The sequence below is a fragment of the Falco biarmicus genome, chromosome 1 (assembly GCF_023638135.1).
Source record: "Falco biarmicus isolate bFalBia1 chromosome 1, bFalBia1.pri, whole genome shotgun sequence".
NCBI classification, from domain to species: Eukaryota; Metazoa; Chordata; class Aves; order Falconiformes; family Falconidae; genus Falco; species Falco biarmicus.
In genome coordinates this window covers 52,341,990-52,357,337 of record NC_079288.1, presented here as the reverse complement: position 1 = coordinate 52,357,337, position 15,348 = coordinate 52,341,990, and the positions used below count along the sequence as shown (strand labels likewise).

Genomic DNA, 15,348 nt, shown 5'->3' with positions numbered 1-15,348 from the left:
CCTAAAATGTCCTCCCAATTAGCCAGCCTTCAACATTGCCTCAGTTAGCCATAATTCAAATGATAAAGAAGTTAATAGAAGGAAATAATTCCAGTGTCATCTGGAAGAGTACAGGAAAGCCCATATATCATTTGGGAAAGAGTCATTACATAGTCGTTATTGTTGATAGCAATAAGTTAGGAAGAAGCTACAGTCTAATTTTTAGAACCTCACTGACTACGTGAAAGTAATTAGTGGCCAGAAATGTAGAAATTATAGCATGGCACTTGAGGGAGAAAAGATGGTACAGATTCTGAGTTGAAGACCAGTTCAGAGCAGAAAGGCCTGCCTAAAGTCAGAAAGTGAAGAATTAATTTCTTAAGAGAGGGCAAACCTAGCAATTTCGTCCATCCAACTGTGCTGCTTTTTTTTTTTTTTTTTGAATGAGAAGAGTTATTACTGAGAAAAAGGTCAACACCAAGTAAACTTTGAGGAAAGAAACCCAGTTCAATAAACATCAGTGACACAGAGAGAAAAGGGAGACCAAGAACTGTTGGTAAATCACAGACAGGCTACACGACAGTTTGTATTGTCTTATATGCTGAAGTGGCTTTTATCAAGCTGCCTGTGCTGCTAATCTCTGGTAATGCTTTTGCATGAAACTTTGCAGCCCACGCGTCCTGTTTATTCCATTTATTGTAGATTTGTCTGTCAGAAATAGAGCATCCATGAGAAAAACCTGCTGAAAAGATTCAGATGTACTTTCTGGACCAATATCTGGTGGATCACAAGTTTCTCCATGAGCACATGGAGAAATAGTATGTCCTCCATACTATCTTCAGCCTTGTTCAATGAGGTTCTCAAAGCAATAAGGGACAACTTGCCTTATAAGACTTGCATGGCCAAAGCTATAAAGAATTTTTAGGAGACGTTTTCAAGGCTTTTTCACTGGAAGTGAATTGGTAATTAATTTTCTTAATTGAACTATCATTCATTAGTCTTTTACTAAATACATTACCTAACAACATTCTCAATCTTGCAAGTTACTGCCATGTCTTCAATTTCCCTTTTCACAAGACTAATAACAAGCTAAACTCACAGCTTTATAAATCTGCAGCACAGTACAGCATATATTGCATGCAGTTTTTCCATTTAGATTCTTAAATTACAAGCAACTGCAACAAAAAAAACAAAACAAAACAAAAAGCAGCATATCTTACTAGCTAGTATTTCATTTTGGCAGATCATAATTAAATTATTCCTCAGAAGCAGTGGTCAGTGCTTATGAAGAAGGATTATACTGAATAATAGGGATAATATTTTAAGTCAATTAACAGTTATTTTTCAATAGAGGTGTACACTACTGTAATTTCTTCTTCTATGGATAACATCAGCTATAAAACAGAAATACTGCAGCTTTTTTTCTAATAACTTATGTAATTTTTCCCTATGTAGATTGTATGCTTTGTATATTTTCTAAAGTGCATGAAAACATGTGACATATTATTATTTTTATAAATAAATATACTTATTTTATACTGTTATAGGCATAAAATATTTCACTTCTATACCATATAAGCCTGTCAGTAGGAACTATGTTTGACTACATTTAAAAATACATGAAAGCTCCATGGTAAGGGAATAATTTTTCTTTTATGTCTTTTACTTTGTACTGTTGTGAGTTTGATTTATAATATTGGTTGGGGCAGAAGTGATTTCTGGATGAAGAAATTACATCTGGTTACAATGGAAGCAGGGTACCTTCTCCATGGAAACTGCCTGACAAATACGCTCAGATGACTTATTTATCAGATTCTTCAACACAATATTTCAATTTGCTGAAATTATATTTTCCTGAAATCTTTCACTAATAATTTAAAAGTGACATAAATGTATAAATGTCTGTATTTCTGAAGATAATCAAGTTGTGTCATTCCAATACAAATTTGTAATGTATTTCAAGGTCATCTTCTCTTCGGATGTTCAAACTAGCTATTTATGTTCTTTTGGATCATACTCCAGTTTTGGTTTAAGTCCTAATATTTTAATGTGTTTATAAGACTGTGTGAATATTTTGTTGTTACTGCTCTTTCACCATGAGTAATGCCTGTATAGTGGATGAGTTTGTTAACTCTTTATGGAGAAATGAAAATGATGTAGTTTAAAAATTACCTTAAAAAGTAATTTTTTGTTTCAAGAATTACTACGTGTATTTATATCAGTAGAACTCATACTGTACTACATATCAAACAGCTATTTCTCAGATGGGGCTACTAAAAATTACACTCCCGTACCACTTAACAGTATTCATATCTTTTCTATCACCGTTACTATGCAAATTGCTCTTTAAAAACTGAAATGCAAATAGCAACTCAAGGTAGCAAAAGTTTTCAGATTGGTCATTTCATTCTAGCTATGTAAAAGTTTTGTTTAGCTGTATACTGGAACAATGTGTACTACTACTAGGATAATCCATCTCAAAGGTCCTGAAAAACAGGGAGGTAAATTAGAGCACATATATCTTATATAAGCAACCACATGTAATATCCAACTGTAGAATTAGAAAAAGGCCATTTTGATTTTATTATGAAGGCAAGACAAAAAGAAAAGGAAAGCAGAGAATCACACTGTGTTACAGTCAGCTGGAGAGATGGAAATTATATGGTACTATGCAACACGTAAGTAAAAGACTGAATGATTAAGATGAAAAAAAAAAACCAAAAACTATGTGAGTTACACAAGGACATGAAATTCCAGCAAGTCGCACAAGAACTCTTGTGTTCCTTTTGTGGAGATCACCTGGTGAATGTTTTTAAAGATGAAGTATTACAAGGTCCAACATATCTCCATATAGAACATCACAGTAGATTCTTACACAAGTTTAATGGAACTTGGTAAGTTAAAAATAAAATTCTTACGCTTACCATTGTGGTAAAAAAGAACTTTCCTGAACAAAACAGAGTTATTCACACTAGAAGCAACAGAGCATGCTTCCAATGTCACCAGCTGAAATTTACAACTATGTCATGTAATATTATGATTCTTATTATTTATTTCCATATATAATAGCCTTACAAATCCTTCTCAGTGGACAAGAACCTTGAAATCCACTCTATATTCCAACATTATAAAAGCAGGAACTGATGGAGAAGTAATGATTTCAGTTCCACCTTCAGCAAAACAGATGTTCATCAAGCAGTCCAATTGCATACATTATGCTTCTAGTGAACTGAAGGGAACTGGAAAGTATGAGGCTTGATATCCAACAAAAACATGTTATTTAGAAGAACTAATGGATAGCTATCATGGCTAAATCTTTGAAAAACCTTGTCAGACAGCTCAACAATTTGTTGAATTTAGATAAAGATAATAAAAAATTCAACATTAAAAAACCCAAACTTGCCAAATTCTATTTAAATGTCCCAGTTAAGTGACTAGCACTTCATCATACGATGAAGCTGCAACAAGTGAAATTCTGTTTATATCTTCGGGAAAAAAAATACAATAATGTAGTCAAATATTGGAACAGTTGCCCAGAGACTATGTGGGAACTCCTTTAAGGTACCAGAAACAGGTGGACATGGACCTGTACAACCTGTTCTAAGTCGGCCTTGTTTTGAGTAGAAAGAGGGGTTGGACCTCCAGAGAGACCCTCTGAACCTAAATTCTTCTGTAATAATATGAACAAAAAAGATAAAAAACAAACAGAAAAAAATTATCTTTCTTATGTATCTCAAAGAAGATGCAAGCTGTAGTTCATAAACAAAGATGAAAGCTTGTCAAAAATGTATCTAAGTCAAAGCCTCACAGCTGAAAAGTGTAAAAAAAAAAAAAAATTCCCAACCCAATTTGTTTTCTTCTAAGTGTAAAGGGAATTGGATGTAAAAGAAAATTTTCAAAGCAACACCAGCAGTCCGTGGGGGAAGCAGAAGAATACAGCAGAACAGGACAAGCCAGGACCCTTGAAATTTTTAGAAAGCCCTAAGAAATCTGATTTCAGCCATCATTTACAAACTCAAGCTAGTAACCTTTAATTTTAGTACTGTTACTTAAGAGAACATTTTTTTCCCTTGCTTCTCTCCACTGAATAAATTGCATGCAACTTCATACTGATTAATAAATGTAGTAAAAAAACCCTGAAAATTCTAAAATACTAGAGGAAAACAATACAATTCCATCTGATCTAAAGCAGTTTGTCTCCCCTGCCTCTTTTTTAGTAAAAGCTCATGAGAAGCTTTACACTCTGCACACCAAGATGGCAGTATCCATTAAGTTCCACTATAGTATAAGCTTTCTGACCTCCACCATGTTGAGACACTACTATTTATACTTCTGCATCAATTCCATATATTCAAGACATATTAAAAGACATCAAGTCCATAAACTTTTCTGACCCTTTTCTGCTGCTTAGCTCATTAATGCTGAAAGCTATTAATTTAAGAAATGAGTGGGTGATTACCTCTTGAAGAACCCTCTTCATTTTCAGAAGCAATGTCTTTACAGCTGTGCAATCTTGCAGCATCAATCTGAAGGGCAAAGATTCAATGCCTCCACCTTCTTCCAGACCAGTAAAAGGCCACTCCACAGATGGGCTGCCAGCCAGCTGGCTAACACGAGGGTACCTGGCTTCTCCTTGGTCAACCTCCTTCGACAGCTTCAGAGATAGGTTCCTTACAAGACAAAACAGAAACATCAACACTGAAATATGAAAAAGAACTCAGTAATTTTAGGCTTTTAGTTTGAGTTTAAAGACACATTACACATTCACTTTTTGAGCCTGCTAGCATGAATGGCCTTTATAAAGTACATGTAGCCATATGGTGTTAGCAATAAAATATGCACTTATAAATGTACCATTTTCAACAGGAATTGAAACCATGCTCTGTCCCATGCCCTTCAAAATAAAGCCATTTTCTTAAAACAAAATATTCTATGGGCAAAGCTGCTATGGGTCTATTTTACTTCAGTTAATGAAAAAATGAATCTGTCATGCACTTTCAAAAGTGAAATCATGTTCCTCTTTATGCTTTGACTTCGAAGTCAAACAGAAAAGAAAACCACCAAAGAAAATACTCTCTTCTGAGCTAGCCCAGCGACATAAGATGAACCTGCTTTATTTAAAATGGAATTTGAAATTTAATTAAACTGTACTTACTCTGAAGTTTAGTTGCCATTGAAGTGGCTAAGAATCCATTAAAGACAACAAACAGAAAGCTTCAGGAAGATTATGATGGACTTCAGAGGTAATGGAATACCATTATTTTGCTGCGTACATATGATCTTCAATATTACAGCAAGATATAAGACTTCCCCATGCTGGAGCGAGTCCAGTGAAGACCAACAAGATGGTGAGGGGGTTGGAACGCACAACAAATGAGAAGAGGCTAAGAGAAGCCAGCTTTGCTCAGTCTTCCAAAGAGAAGGCAAAGGGAATCCCCATGGCTGACCAGAGCAATGTCCCCACTGTGAGAGTACAGAGATGATGCAGCCAGCTGTCCTTAGAGAAGCATAGCAGTGGGATGAAATACAATGGAAAGAAGCTGGAATACAGGAAACTGTGACTAGACCTAAGAACTTTATTTATTTACTTATTACCATGAGGGTGGTCAAACAAAGGAGTAAGAGTTCAGAGATTCTATGGGATGCCCATCTTTGGAGATATGCACAACATGATGTGGCAAGTCCTTGAGTAACCTGCTCTAATGCTTTGAGTAAGGGCTTTGAACAGAGACCTGGAGAGGCCCCTTCCCACCCATTTGATTCTATGCTCCAGAGGGCATAGATTCATCAGCCAAAATCAGTCACAAAGAGCCAAAAGTTTAATAGCAGAAAAAGAATTTAAATAGAGATTACTTGACATTTTGGTGGAATGTCGAGAATGTAACTAAAAACACTAAGTATTTTTCTGGCATGAAAGCATTCACAACTTCAGTGCTGTACCTACTTTCTCTTCAGCCAGCAGGGAAAAAGGCCAAATCTGAATGGAGAATAAATCTGAGAATGTGGCTGCACTGTGCAACAGTAGTATATTAATTACTACTAAATTACAAAAATGCTGTAACAGCAATGCATGACACCCATATTCATACTAAATTTATTCACTACAATTAAAGATGTTAGCATAAGTAGTGAAGAAAATGACAATTATTATCCATTTAATGTATAGTTCTAATTTTCTATTCCATTTGAATTTTCATGCAACACAAAACTGAGTCTGAATTTTAAGCATGGCCATACTTTGGAAGGACAAAGAATATTTTTCTACATTAAATTTTCCTTAGCTAACTTTGGTTTCATAGAAACCAGATACAAGAAGGGATTAATATGATTTCTCAAGACAAGCAATTCCCAAGGCCATACTAACAAATTGGAAATGAGGCTACTAGAATTATCTTTCATGGATGGTTCATTTTTGTATTTTGCAAGCTACATAATGTGCAGTAGGGACAATGTGTTAGATCGAGACATGCACCACAGATCACATATATGGACAGATGCTCATGATGGCCAATGGAACTAAAATTTTCTAATCCAGCCTTTTCAAGATTCTCATAAAACAATGAAATTACTCTGTTTTAATTTTTAAATACATTGGAACAACTTTTTGAGTATAATATTTTGTGTCCTTTAAAATAACAATCCAAGGTGAATGGTAAAGGTGCTATTGACTGAAGGATATTAAGCCACTGCTAATTCATAGCCTTAATTAAAGAAGCCTCAGGTATAAATCATGCAAAGAAAAAAAACTTCTAACTGAAGTTTCATAACATAGGCCACTTTAAAGGGTTTATAAAAGAAGTCATATTCAAACTATTGGAATGTAAACTTACTTATGTAACCAGAAAAGCACATTATTTAAATTTAGTAAGACGAAATTACAAGATCCTCTTTTTTCCTGCCCAGTGCCTGCAGGCTGGGAAACAAATTATTCCTTAGAATATTCTGCATATTCACTTTGCAAGTCCCACCAAAGTTCCACCTTTCTCATACTCCTGAACAGGCATCTTATGTGGATAACATCCTGACACTGAGAAAGGACTAACTTAAGATGTAATTCCTCCTTTTACGCTATCATGGAGAAGAACTGGTTATCAATAGCAATACTCTGATGGCCCAGTGATGAGACAAGCAGTAGTCTTGGAGCACTGTCATCCTCTCTAACATGGAAGAGATGCAGTGTTTATGTATAAGCTATAAATGTACTAGAAATACAGAAAATCTTAATTTCAGCTGAAGAAAATACCTTTAATGACTTCAGTGGACTTTATATTGATATTAATACTGCTCAACACACAAAATTACCATCTTTTCAAACCTTGTACTAAACTATGAAATGCACCATAATAACTTATCACCACTCACTGTCATAACACTTTAAAATCTAACTCAATTGCTACTGGAAAATAGCAAGTCAGAGTTGGCATACAGTGAACATTCAGGTCATATACTACCTCTGAACTGTCTGAAACGAATATAACTGATTTGTGACAGAAAAACTCTTCAGTGTCTGATACAACTCTTTCTATTCACTGCAGGAAAAAAAAAACAACCTAATTTTAAATTCATTCCAGAGCTGATACTTCAGCAAGTTCATTATTAACAACGTCCAGGTGGCCTATTACTGTATTATTATGGTAATCCACTGCAATTCATCTCAAGGCAGCAGTATAGATCTAGTAAGGAGGAAAAAAAAATAGAGTTCTTACTAAAAGTAGAGGTTTCCCCTTCACTAGTAAAGCACCTCTTTGGCTTTGAAGTTGGAGAATGGGCTGGTTCCTCCACTGGCAGTGCAGGAGCTTCTTACAGATGGCCAGCCCCCTTCACCTTACAAAGATGCGTATATTGTAATAAAAACATTTCACAAGCAAATGTCATCTGTGACAAACTTCTGAAGCTGTGGATAAAAAGCCTAAAGTTTTTTTTTTAATGACTAAATAAAATGTATTTCATTTAAAAGACAAAATTAATTCTATAATATTATCAACATAAAAATTCCAGAAAAGTAATTTGGTTACTTTCAAATATATGGCTCCTGTCTGAGTTTTAGATTTGCCTGACATACACACACAGTTAGGCCATGTCCCTGCTTTAATAGAACCATACCTGAAAATGTGCCCGGGCACTGAAAGTCAGTCAGTGTTAAACCACTTCTGAAATGCCTTGACCCAACCCAGCTACCACACTCTCAAATGATTCCCTGGCATGGTTTGGTTGTCAGGACAGGAAAATTGGATGGGACCACTCCATTCTGGATGATGTCAGTTGTGCAGATGTGCGCTAAAGAACTATCCCAGTAGAAGTCACCTCGAATCTCTGAATGTGACTATGCAGCCATCAAGCTCCAAGCTGAGATGTGAAACCAAGCCAGACTCCTAGGCAAGAGAAGAACCAGCCTGTTTTGAAAGGTCTGAGATGAACTGTGGGTACAGTGGCAAATCACAGCTGAGAAGAGTGGTAGGAAGCTACTCTTGATTTTCTCCCAGGTATTACAGACTTCACTTCCCAGATAAAAAGTGGTTCCCATATTGTGTTTGATGGAGATCAGACAAAGCCCGACAGATGGCATACTTAAAACTCTGCCCAGCCCTCTAGACCACTGTTTCTAGGGAAACAAGGTAATTCAAGGTGCCGAAGTGCTGTCAATCTAAAGCCTGTGGAATACCTGCTATACAGCTGCATGTTACATCTAAGGGGACCAGAAATGACAACAGAGAAAAGCAAGCTTAATGTCAGTAGAATTTTCGTCACCGTGAAGTCTGAAAATGCACAGAAAGTTTGTTACAAATTTGTAAATGTTAAATAGGGTGAAAACCTGTGCAAATCTGTACTTCAAGCCTGCTAGCTTGTTTCTGTTTTATCTAGACATATCCACTGAACACCGTGAATATATTTCCTCATTTCTAATGGATACAAAACCCAGAAGCCTCACTATCCACATTTAGCAAAATGGTAGTGCCATTAAGACAGAGTTCTATTTCAAAAGCAGTCTTTATTGAAATAGTGAGATAGCATTAAAATAATCAATCAGTGACTTTTAGCATTTTAATATCCTCCATAAATCCAAGGCAACTACATGATCACTAACTGAGGAAGACAAAATTGTGCAGCTCTTTTCAAAGGTTCTTTCTGTTAGGAAGGTAGAAGAACAACTTTCTTATTCCAAAGCATCTTTAAAGAGGTTTATGGGGGAGGGGGGGAAGGATCCAAAGATTTGCAACTTGAGCTAATGTGAGTTATTCTTCCCTTCTTACTGATCCTCAGGTCAATTATTTGAAGAGCTTATGGTAATTTGAACTTCACTTACATAATGATTTCCAGATTACGTGGAGTTTAATCTTCTTAGTTTTCATCAGCAGTGCTCAAGAATTTGCTATAGCAGAATTAGCCTAAACTAATACAATTGGTCCCACAGAGTCTGTACTTCCTGATACCAGATTAACAGAAGAGAACACATGTAACATTGTGGGCAACAGGAAGGCTCTGCAAGCACAGCAAAAGACCCCTGTCTCTATGGCAGGAGCTGAACATACCTTCTTTCTTCTCTGAGGGCTTAGCTTCTAAAGCAGGGTCTTGCAAAAAGCCTTAAATCATTTATTTTCAGCGTTTGAGTGTGTAATTCTATCTGTATATACTCACATATAAATACAGCATGTATATATACACACTTTTTAATGTATATGTATAGTTACAAAAATCAGGCACACAATCATATATAAACACATATAAATTTGATCTTCAAATATTTCAGCAAAAACACTCTCTTATTTGTTCATCACCTGGCCCACCAGGAAATACACGTCCTTTTATACTAGAAAAATGTAATTAGCTCCATATAGAGGTTATAACCTGAAATTCTTTTTCATACAAATCTAGATAGCCTTCAAACTGCACAAGAATTTTCTTTTTTCTCACCAACAGCAAATAGATGAAAGGGATCCTCCTGAGAAAAATCATTCATTACTATTTTGAGAAAGGTCCCTCAGCTGGACCATGTAAGACACATAAGAGCAATTATTTCTGATTTTTAGAGAAAAATCTGCTTACCTCAAACACTTCCAAAACTCAGTTCAAAGCACTCAATGGCTCACTTACAATGATGTACGTTATAGTCAAGTGCTACAATCAACCCAGACCAAATCTTAATCTCTGTGTAATCTCTTACTAATCTCACTTAGTAAGAAACATGTTCCATCCCAAACAGTTTACAACTGAAATACATGGACACCTTTCAGAAAAAAGAAAGGTCTTGCCTCATATTTAGCAGAAATCAGGCATAAACTTTTAAAAGCATGTTCCTAAATATTCCAATGGGCATATCAAATAATGCACTGCCAGATGCCTAAATATTCTCAAGCTCTAGTCAAGGAGGATAAAAATTGTCAAACTCCTTACTCAGTTCTGAAACTGCAGCCTTTGCAATAATGAAAAGATAAAAAGGTAAGCAAAACATAAACACTTGGCAAATTACCTGTACTAACATTCTTTGGCATCAAAATTTATACCTCTCTCTGTCTCACAAAATTTCTCAACATTAGTTCTGTTCTAACGGAGCATGCTTCATTAGTTATAGGGATGACACCTCAGAATATTAAACCACACCATGTCACAAGGTACCTATCGTTTGACATTTTACAGCTTTTAGAACTATGTATCATTTATTGATGCTCTAATGATATGATTTTTCAAGGCCAGCCTTTTACAAAAATGATGTTCGGTACCTGTCACTATCAAAGTAGCAACCACACAAAAATGGGCACAAAATTCTAATGGCTAGTGCTGCCATAAGTTAAGACTGTGTCAGCCTTTTCCATTATAAGCTCTTTTATTTCAAAGGTTTATATCAGAGCCATAAGGACTTCCTTTGGGCTAGAACCTGGTGATCATGAAATATGGAATAAAATTTACAAAAAAAAAGAAAGGGAAAAAAGCCCTCCATTTTTCAGCTGATGGTAGAGTACAGCTGATAGGGGCATGTCAAGCATTTCTTTCCTTTCTCTAAACCCTACAGGAGTCATAGAGCTTTGTTTATACCCCCTGATCTAGCACACAGAAACACAACTCTTGAGATTTCAGTTCTTTCCTTCCTCCTGGAATCTATTAAAAAAATTAAATGTGATACAAATAAGATAATGTAACACCATACAGTAAATGGATAACATCCAAAAAAATAGCTACTTGGAAAAGATTGGTGGGGCTTATTTAATTTCAAGTATTAACAGTGCAGTAGTAAATAAAACATTACAGACAAACCAGGAAAAGTAAATGCAGCTGTCTGGGCATTGAGAGTATGGTAGAGTTTCAGTCTTTTTAATATTTTTTCCCTTTTTTTTCCACCAGAAAAATTCAGTAGGGGATCGTTCCTGAAACTATTTTACAACAGGCATACAAAACATAAATTGCAGTTTAATTATGCAGAAAAGCAAGCAGTAGCTCAAATTACTTCTCTCATTGGGATATAAACAAAAGAAGGTTTACTTTTTATTTGGACAAAGGATAAATCTAGCTGCAGCCTTCATAAACACTATGTACTTCTGACTGGAGACAACTTCAGCAAAGATAAAAGCTGAAGGCAATTGGGGTCCTCTCCAAAACTCACTCCTAATGTACTCGATGAAGCTGACCAACTCAGCTCACCTGGGACTAGAATAGCAAAATTTTAATCTAATCTGTTAAAGAAGACAGCCATTCAAGCGTGCCCAGTAAACTTTATGGTATTGGGGGAAAGGAGAAAGACAAATCTTTTTTTTGCAACTGTCACCTCCTAGATTAAAACAACACTTCTCACCTTTGATCTCTGTTCTCAATGCTTGAGTCTTGGCTTTTAGAAACTGTGCAAATGGAACATAAAACTTTCAAGTTATTACAAGGTTAAAAAATGTAAAAGCAAGCTGGAAAATCACAATGGGTACTGGATATGATGACTGCCTTCCAAGAAGCACAAGAAGTACACTCCTTTCAGTTACCAAACTAATTTCCCTTGCTTAAAAACAAACTGTCAAATACTTCCCACTGTAGGTAAGCATTTTTTGCTACCAAGCCTTTTCAAAATTCTGCTCAAAATTTTGAATATTTCAAAAGAAAAAAAAAAGAAGAAGAAAAAAATTATTTAAAATGTTTTCTGCGCCTGGTAAGAAGCTACCGAACGGTTAGTATAGACTTCAGTTAGAAGACAGGTACCTCAAAAAGCAAGGTTAAATCAACTAAAAGACAAAAGGACAGCAGGGTTTGAAACAAATATTTACTTAGTGCCTAGCAGAAGTCACCGACATGCGTTACACAGGTAGGACAGAATTCCAATGATACCAGAAAATTATGTAGAAAATCCATTTACTTTATAAAGAAGACAAGTCACTCACTTCAGGTCCTGTCTGACTTGTTTTTGAAGTATTTGGAAGCACTTAACCACATTACTACTGAGTAAACCAAGACAGTATTTTCTGATGAGGTTATTAAGCATTAAGAACACTTGTGAAGCAAGCAGGCAGTTCATTGTACCTTGTATTGGCTGAGAGGTTCATCTGAGATGCATAATAGACTGTTTTAAAGGTCCAATTAATATTTACCAACATCCCCATAGTGGACTACCTTCAGCATTCTGCTTGCTTTCCTTGCATCCCAACCACTACCTGCCTTCATCCTGGGCAGGTGATTCAGGGAACTCTTCCTGGACTGGGTCCAATTACAGAAATGTCTTGGCTGCAGACTATGCCAAGGCTTGAGCACAGATACAGACATCTATATAATCATTCTACAGGTTACCATGCTATAGTTACACACGTTCCTCCACCAGCAAAAATGCACATACCTACAGGATTAGATGGCAGCTGAATGCCAGGGTCTATAAGAAAGAGGACTAAACCACCAGTGGAGGTGAGCAGTTAAAAGTTGAGGGATGCCCTATAGAAAAATCAGGCAGTTAAAGCTCTGCGGGTGTTCAGAAGATTCCAACCGATAATCCTAAAATTTATCCTTAGCTCTGTACATTTCCACATAGTGAAATATATAACGAGTAATATAATACAATCACCAAAATAACCAATAATTGCAAACACAGCTTTCTGAGTGAAGATAACCTTCAATACTCTCTAATGGAACTGACACAATGCACCTTCATTTTGGTGAAAGTATATGATTAAACAAATGTATCCCTTCTCATTGTCCTCTAACAGTTTAAGAATAATAAGTAGAAAGAAGTTATGTTTAAATTCAGAGGATATTTTCCACCTGCTTTATGTAGCAAATTCGATTAATATGTCAGGAAGAAACTGCAATTTTAAAACCCATCCTATTTCATTACCACATAAAATAGTTGGAACCTAACATTATTGTTAGAAAAGCTTTTATGTTAAATCCTCCTTTATGACCAATAAATGAAAGCATGTAATGGATTTAGGCACATAATTTATACAGAAATCCAGAACGTGCATGTTACTATATATTCATTCTTAAAAGACAGCAATCTACTAGAAGGGGTTTTTAATGCTTAAGTTGGATTCTTTTGTATGTTTTTTTAGGAAACATTATTAATTTAGTATTTTACAGAATTTCCAATTCCACTGACAAACATAAGAGCCATAGTGACTTCAAAAGTTTGATTTAAAAAAAGTAACAAGATGAGAAATCCAGCACCAATGCTAATTAAATACACCAGTTATTTAGTGAAGTTTGCTGACAAAACAATTCATGCTGCTCCTGGCACAGCAGTTGCAAATACCATGCTTTTTTACTAGCTGACTACTCACATGTGTGTCTATGTTTGCATGTACATATGTATATTTGGGTTATATTATCAAGGAGACTCAGAATATCCTGAGTTGGAAGGGCCCCACAAGGAATCATAGTCTAACTCCTGATTACCTAAAAGTTAAACCATGTATATAGAGAAATTGTTGAACTTTTAAGAAAGCAAGATGAGAGAAATTACCTTCAGTTCACTCACTGATTTGAAAACTGTTGTTTCACAATTAAGAGCTCGAGGCAGACTTAGACACAAAATAATATGTATTTTTCCCACAATTAAATAGTATATACTTTCTGGGCTCCAGCCAAAACTGAACATAAATGAAGTGCACAGAACAGAAGAAATAAAGAATGTACTTTTAGAGTAACTGCATAAAAGCTACCCCAGATCTGTAGGTCTAACACTTTGAATTAAACCATTAGCTGGACCTTGTCTATGAAAAGTGCCAGGTACCAACATAAAATAAATAGCTCATATCGAGATGTATGTCCTCTTAGAACAAATGTAAGAAGCTGAGAGCTTCACAAGCACAGAGTTGTCCCAGGAACCACTCACCTTCCAGAGACTCAAAACCTCCCCCCTTCTCTTCTGAATGCTGCACAGCTCAACACATCAACTTACAAAAGCTGCCATTGGCATGAACAGAGGCCGATAACTTTTAAAGAACAAATTCCCAGCTATATACAGGGGTTAAAAGCTTGTAAGTTGTGGGACCCTTTGGGTATTATTTCCTTGTGAGTGTCCTCTCAAAACACCAGAGGGCTTGTATTCCTTCAGGTGGGTTTCACTTACAAGACAGGTGTTGCAATGTGGGCAACACATATTAATTAGTGAAATTAAACCCCTCCAAAAGCACATGCTCAATTTTTTAAACCAAGGCATTAGAGGCCAAACAAAAAGCAAGCAATAAACTAATTAATGTCTAAATTAACCTAATTGCTTTGTTCTCACATGACATAATCAATCACTAAGTGCCACAGCAGAAATGTAATTTTATCATACCGTGAAACTAGCCCACCTACAGATTTCTCTGCCTTTGCCAGCATGGTCTTCAATGTTTTTCCTTTTGATTGTAAACAACTCATTAAAAAATAATCAGAATATTTAGTTTAATTTGACTAAAGTATTGCAATAGCATTTCCATACTGCCCACTTATAGAAGAAAATATTCCTCCTCCCTCCTTTCTCCCCTAACACGACCTGCTACGAAAAAGTAGATCTAAAAAAGTGGCAAACTGAGGCCAGAGGCAGATGAAAAAGAGGTGTTTGGTTAGGCTGACTATGAAGGACCAAAGCTCAGATCTCTGAATCATATTTAAATCTCTCTAAATTTTTATTGGTACACCAGCACACAAAAGGAAGTAGCGTGCTACAACTTCACTATTAGCACTAAGCTGTTTGTTGCTTACAATATTTTTATGTTGATGCAGCATTACTTGATACATAAGTGCTTACAAACTATATCCCACCAGAAGTTTCATTCTCTCTACAATGCCTCATCTCTCTCTTCACTTCCAGGACATAAGGTCACCTGCCTTTTCACTTTGTATTTTAGATTGTCACATTAAAATTAAGTGTTTAAGTTGTTTTCTTTCTGGTTGTTACATTCTCTACTTTGAGGACCCTGC

The 15,348-nt window shown here is 35.8% G+C and overlaps 1 protein-coding gene across 5 annotated transcripts in view; it reads right to left on the bottom strand.

The window, feature by feature from the left end:
- CCSER1 (coiled-coil serine rich protein 1) overlaps nucleotides 1-15,348 on the bottom strand; it is a 709,724-nt gene that overhangs the window by 426,431 nt on the left and 267,945 nt on the right. For all 5 annotated transcript variants that reach the window (XM_056332770.1, XM_056332760.1, XM_056332788.1 and 2 more), the window contains exon 6: nucleotides 4,439-4,649. In XM_056332770.1, coding sequence (XP_056188745.1) covers nucleotides 4,439-4,649 — 211 coding nt within the window. The remainder of the gene's footprint in view (nucleotides 1-4,438; nucleotides 4,650-15,348) is intronic.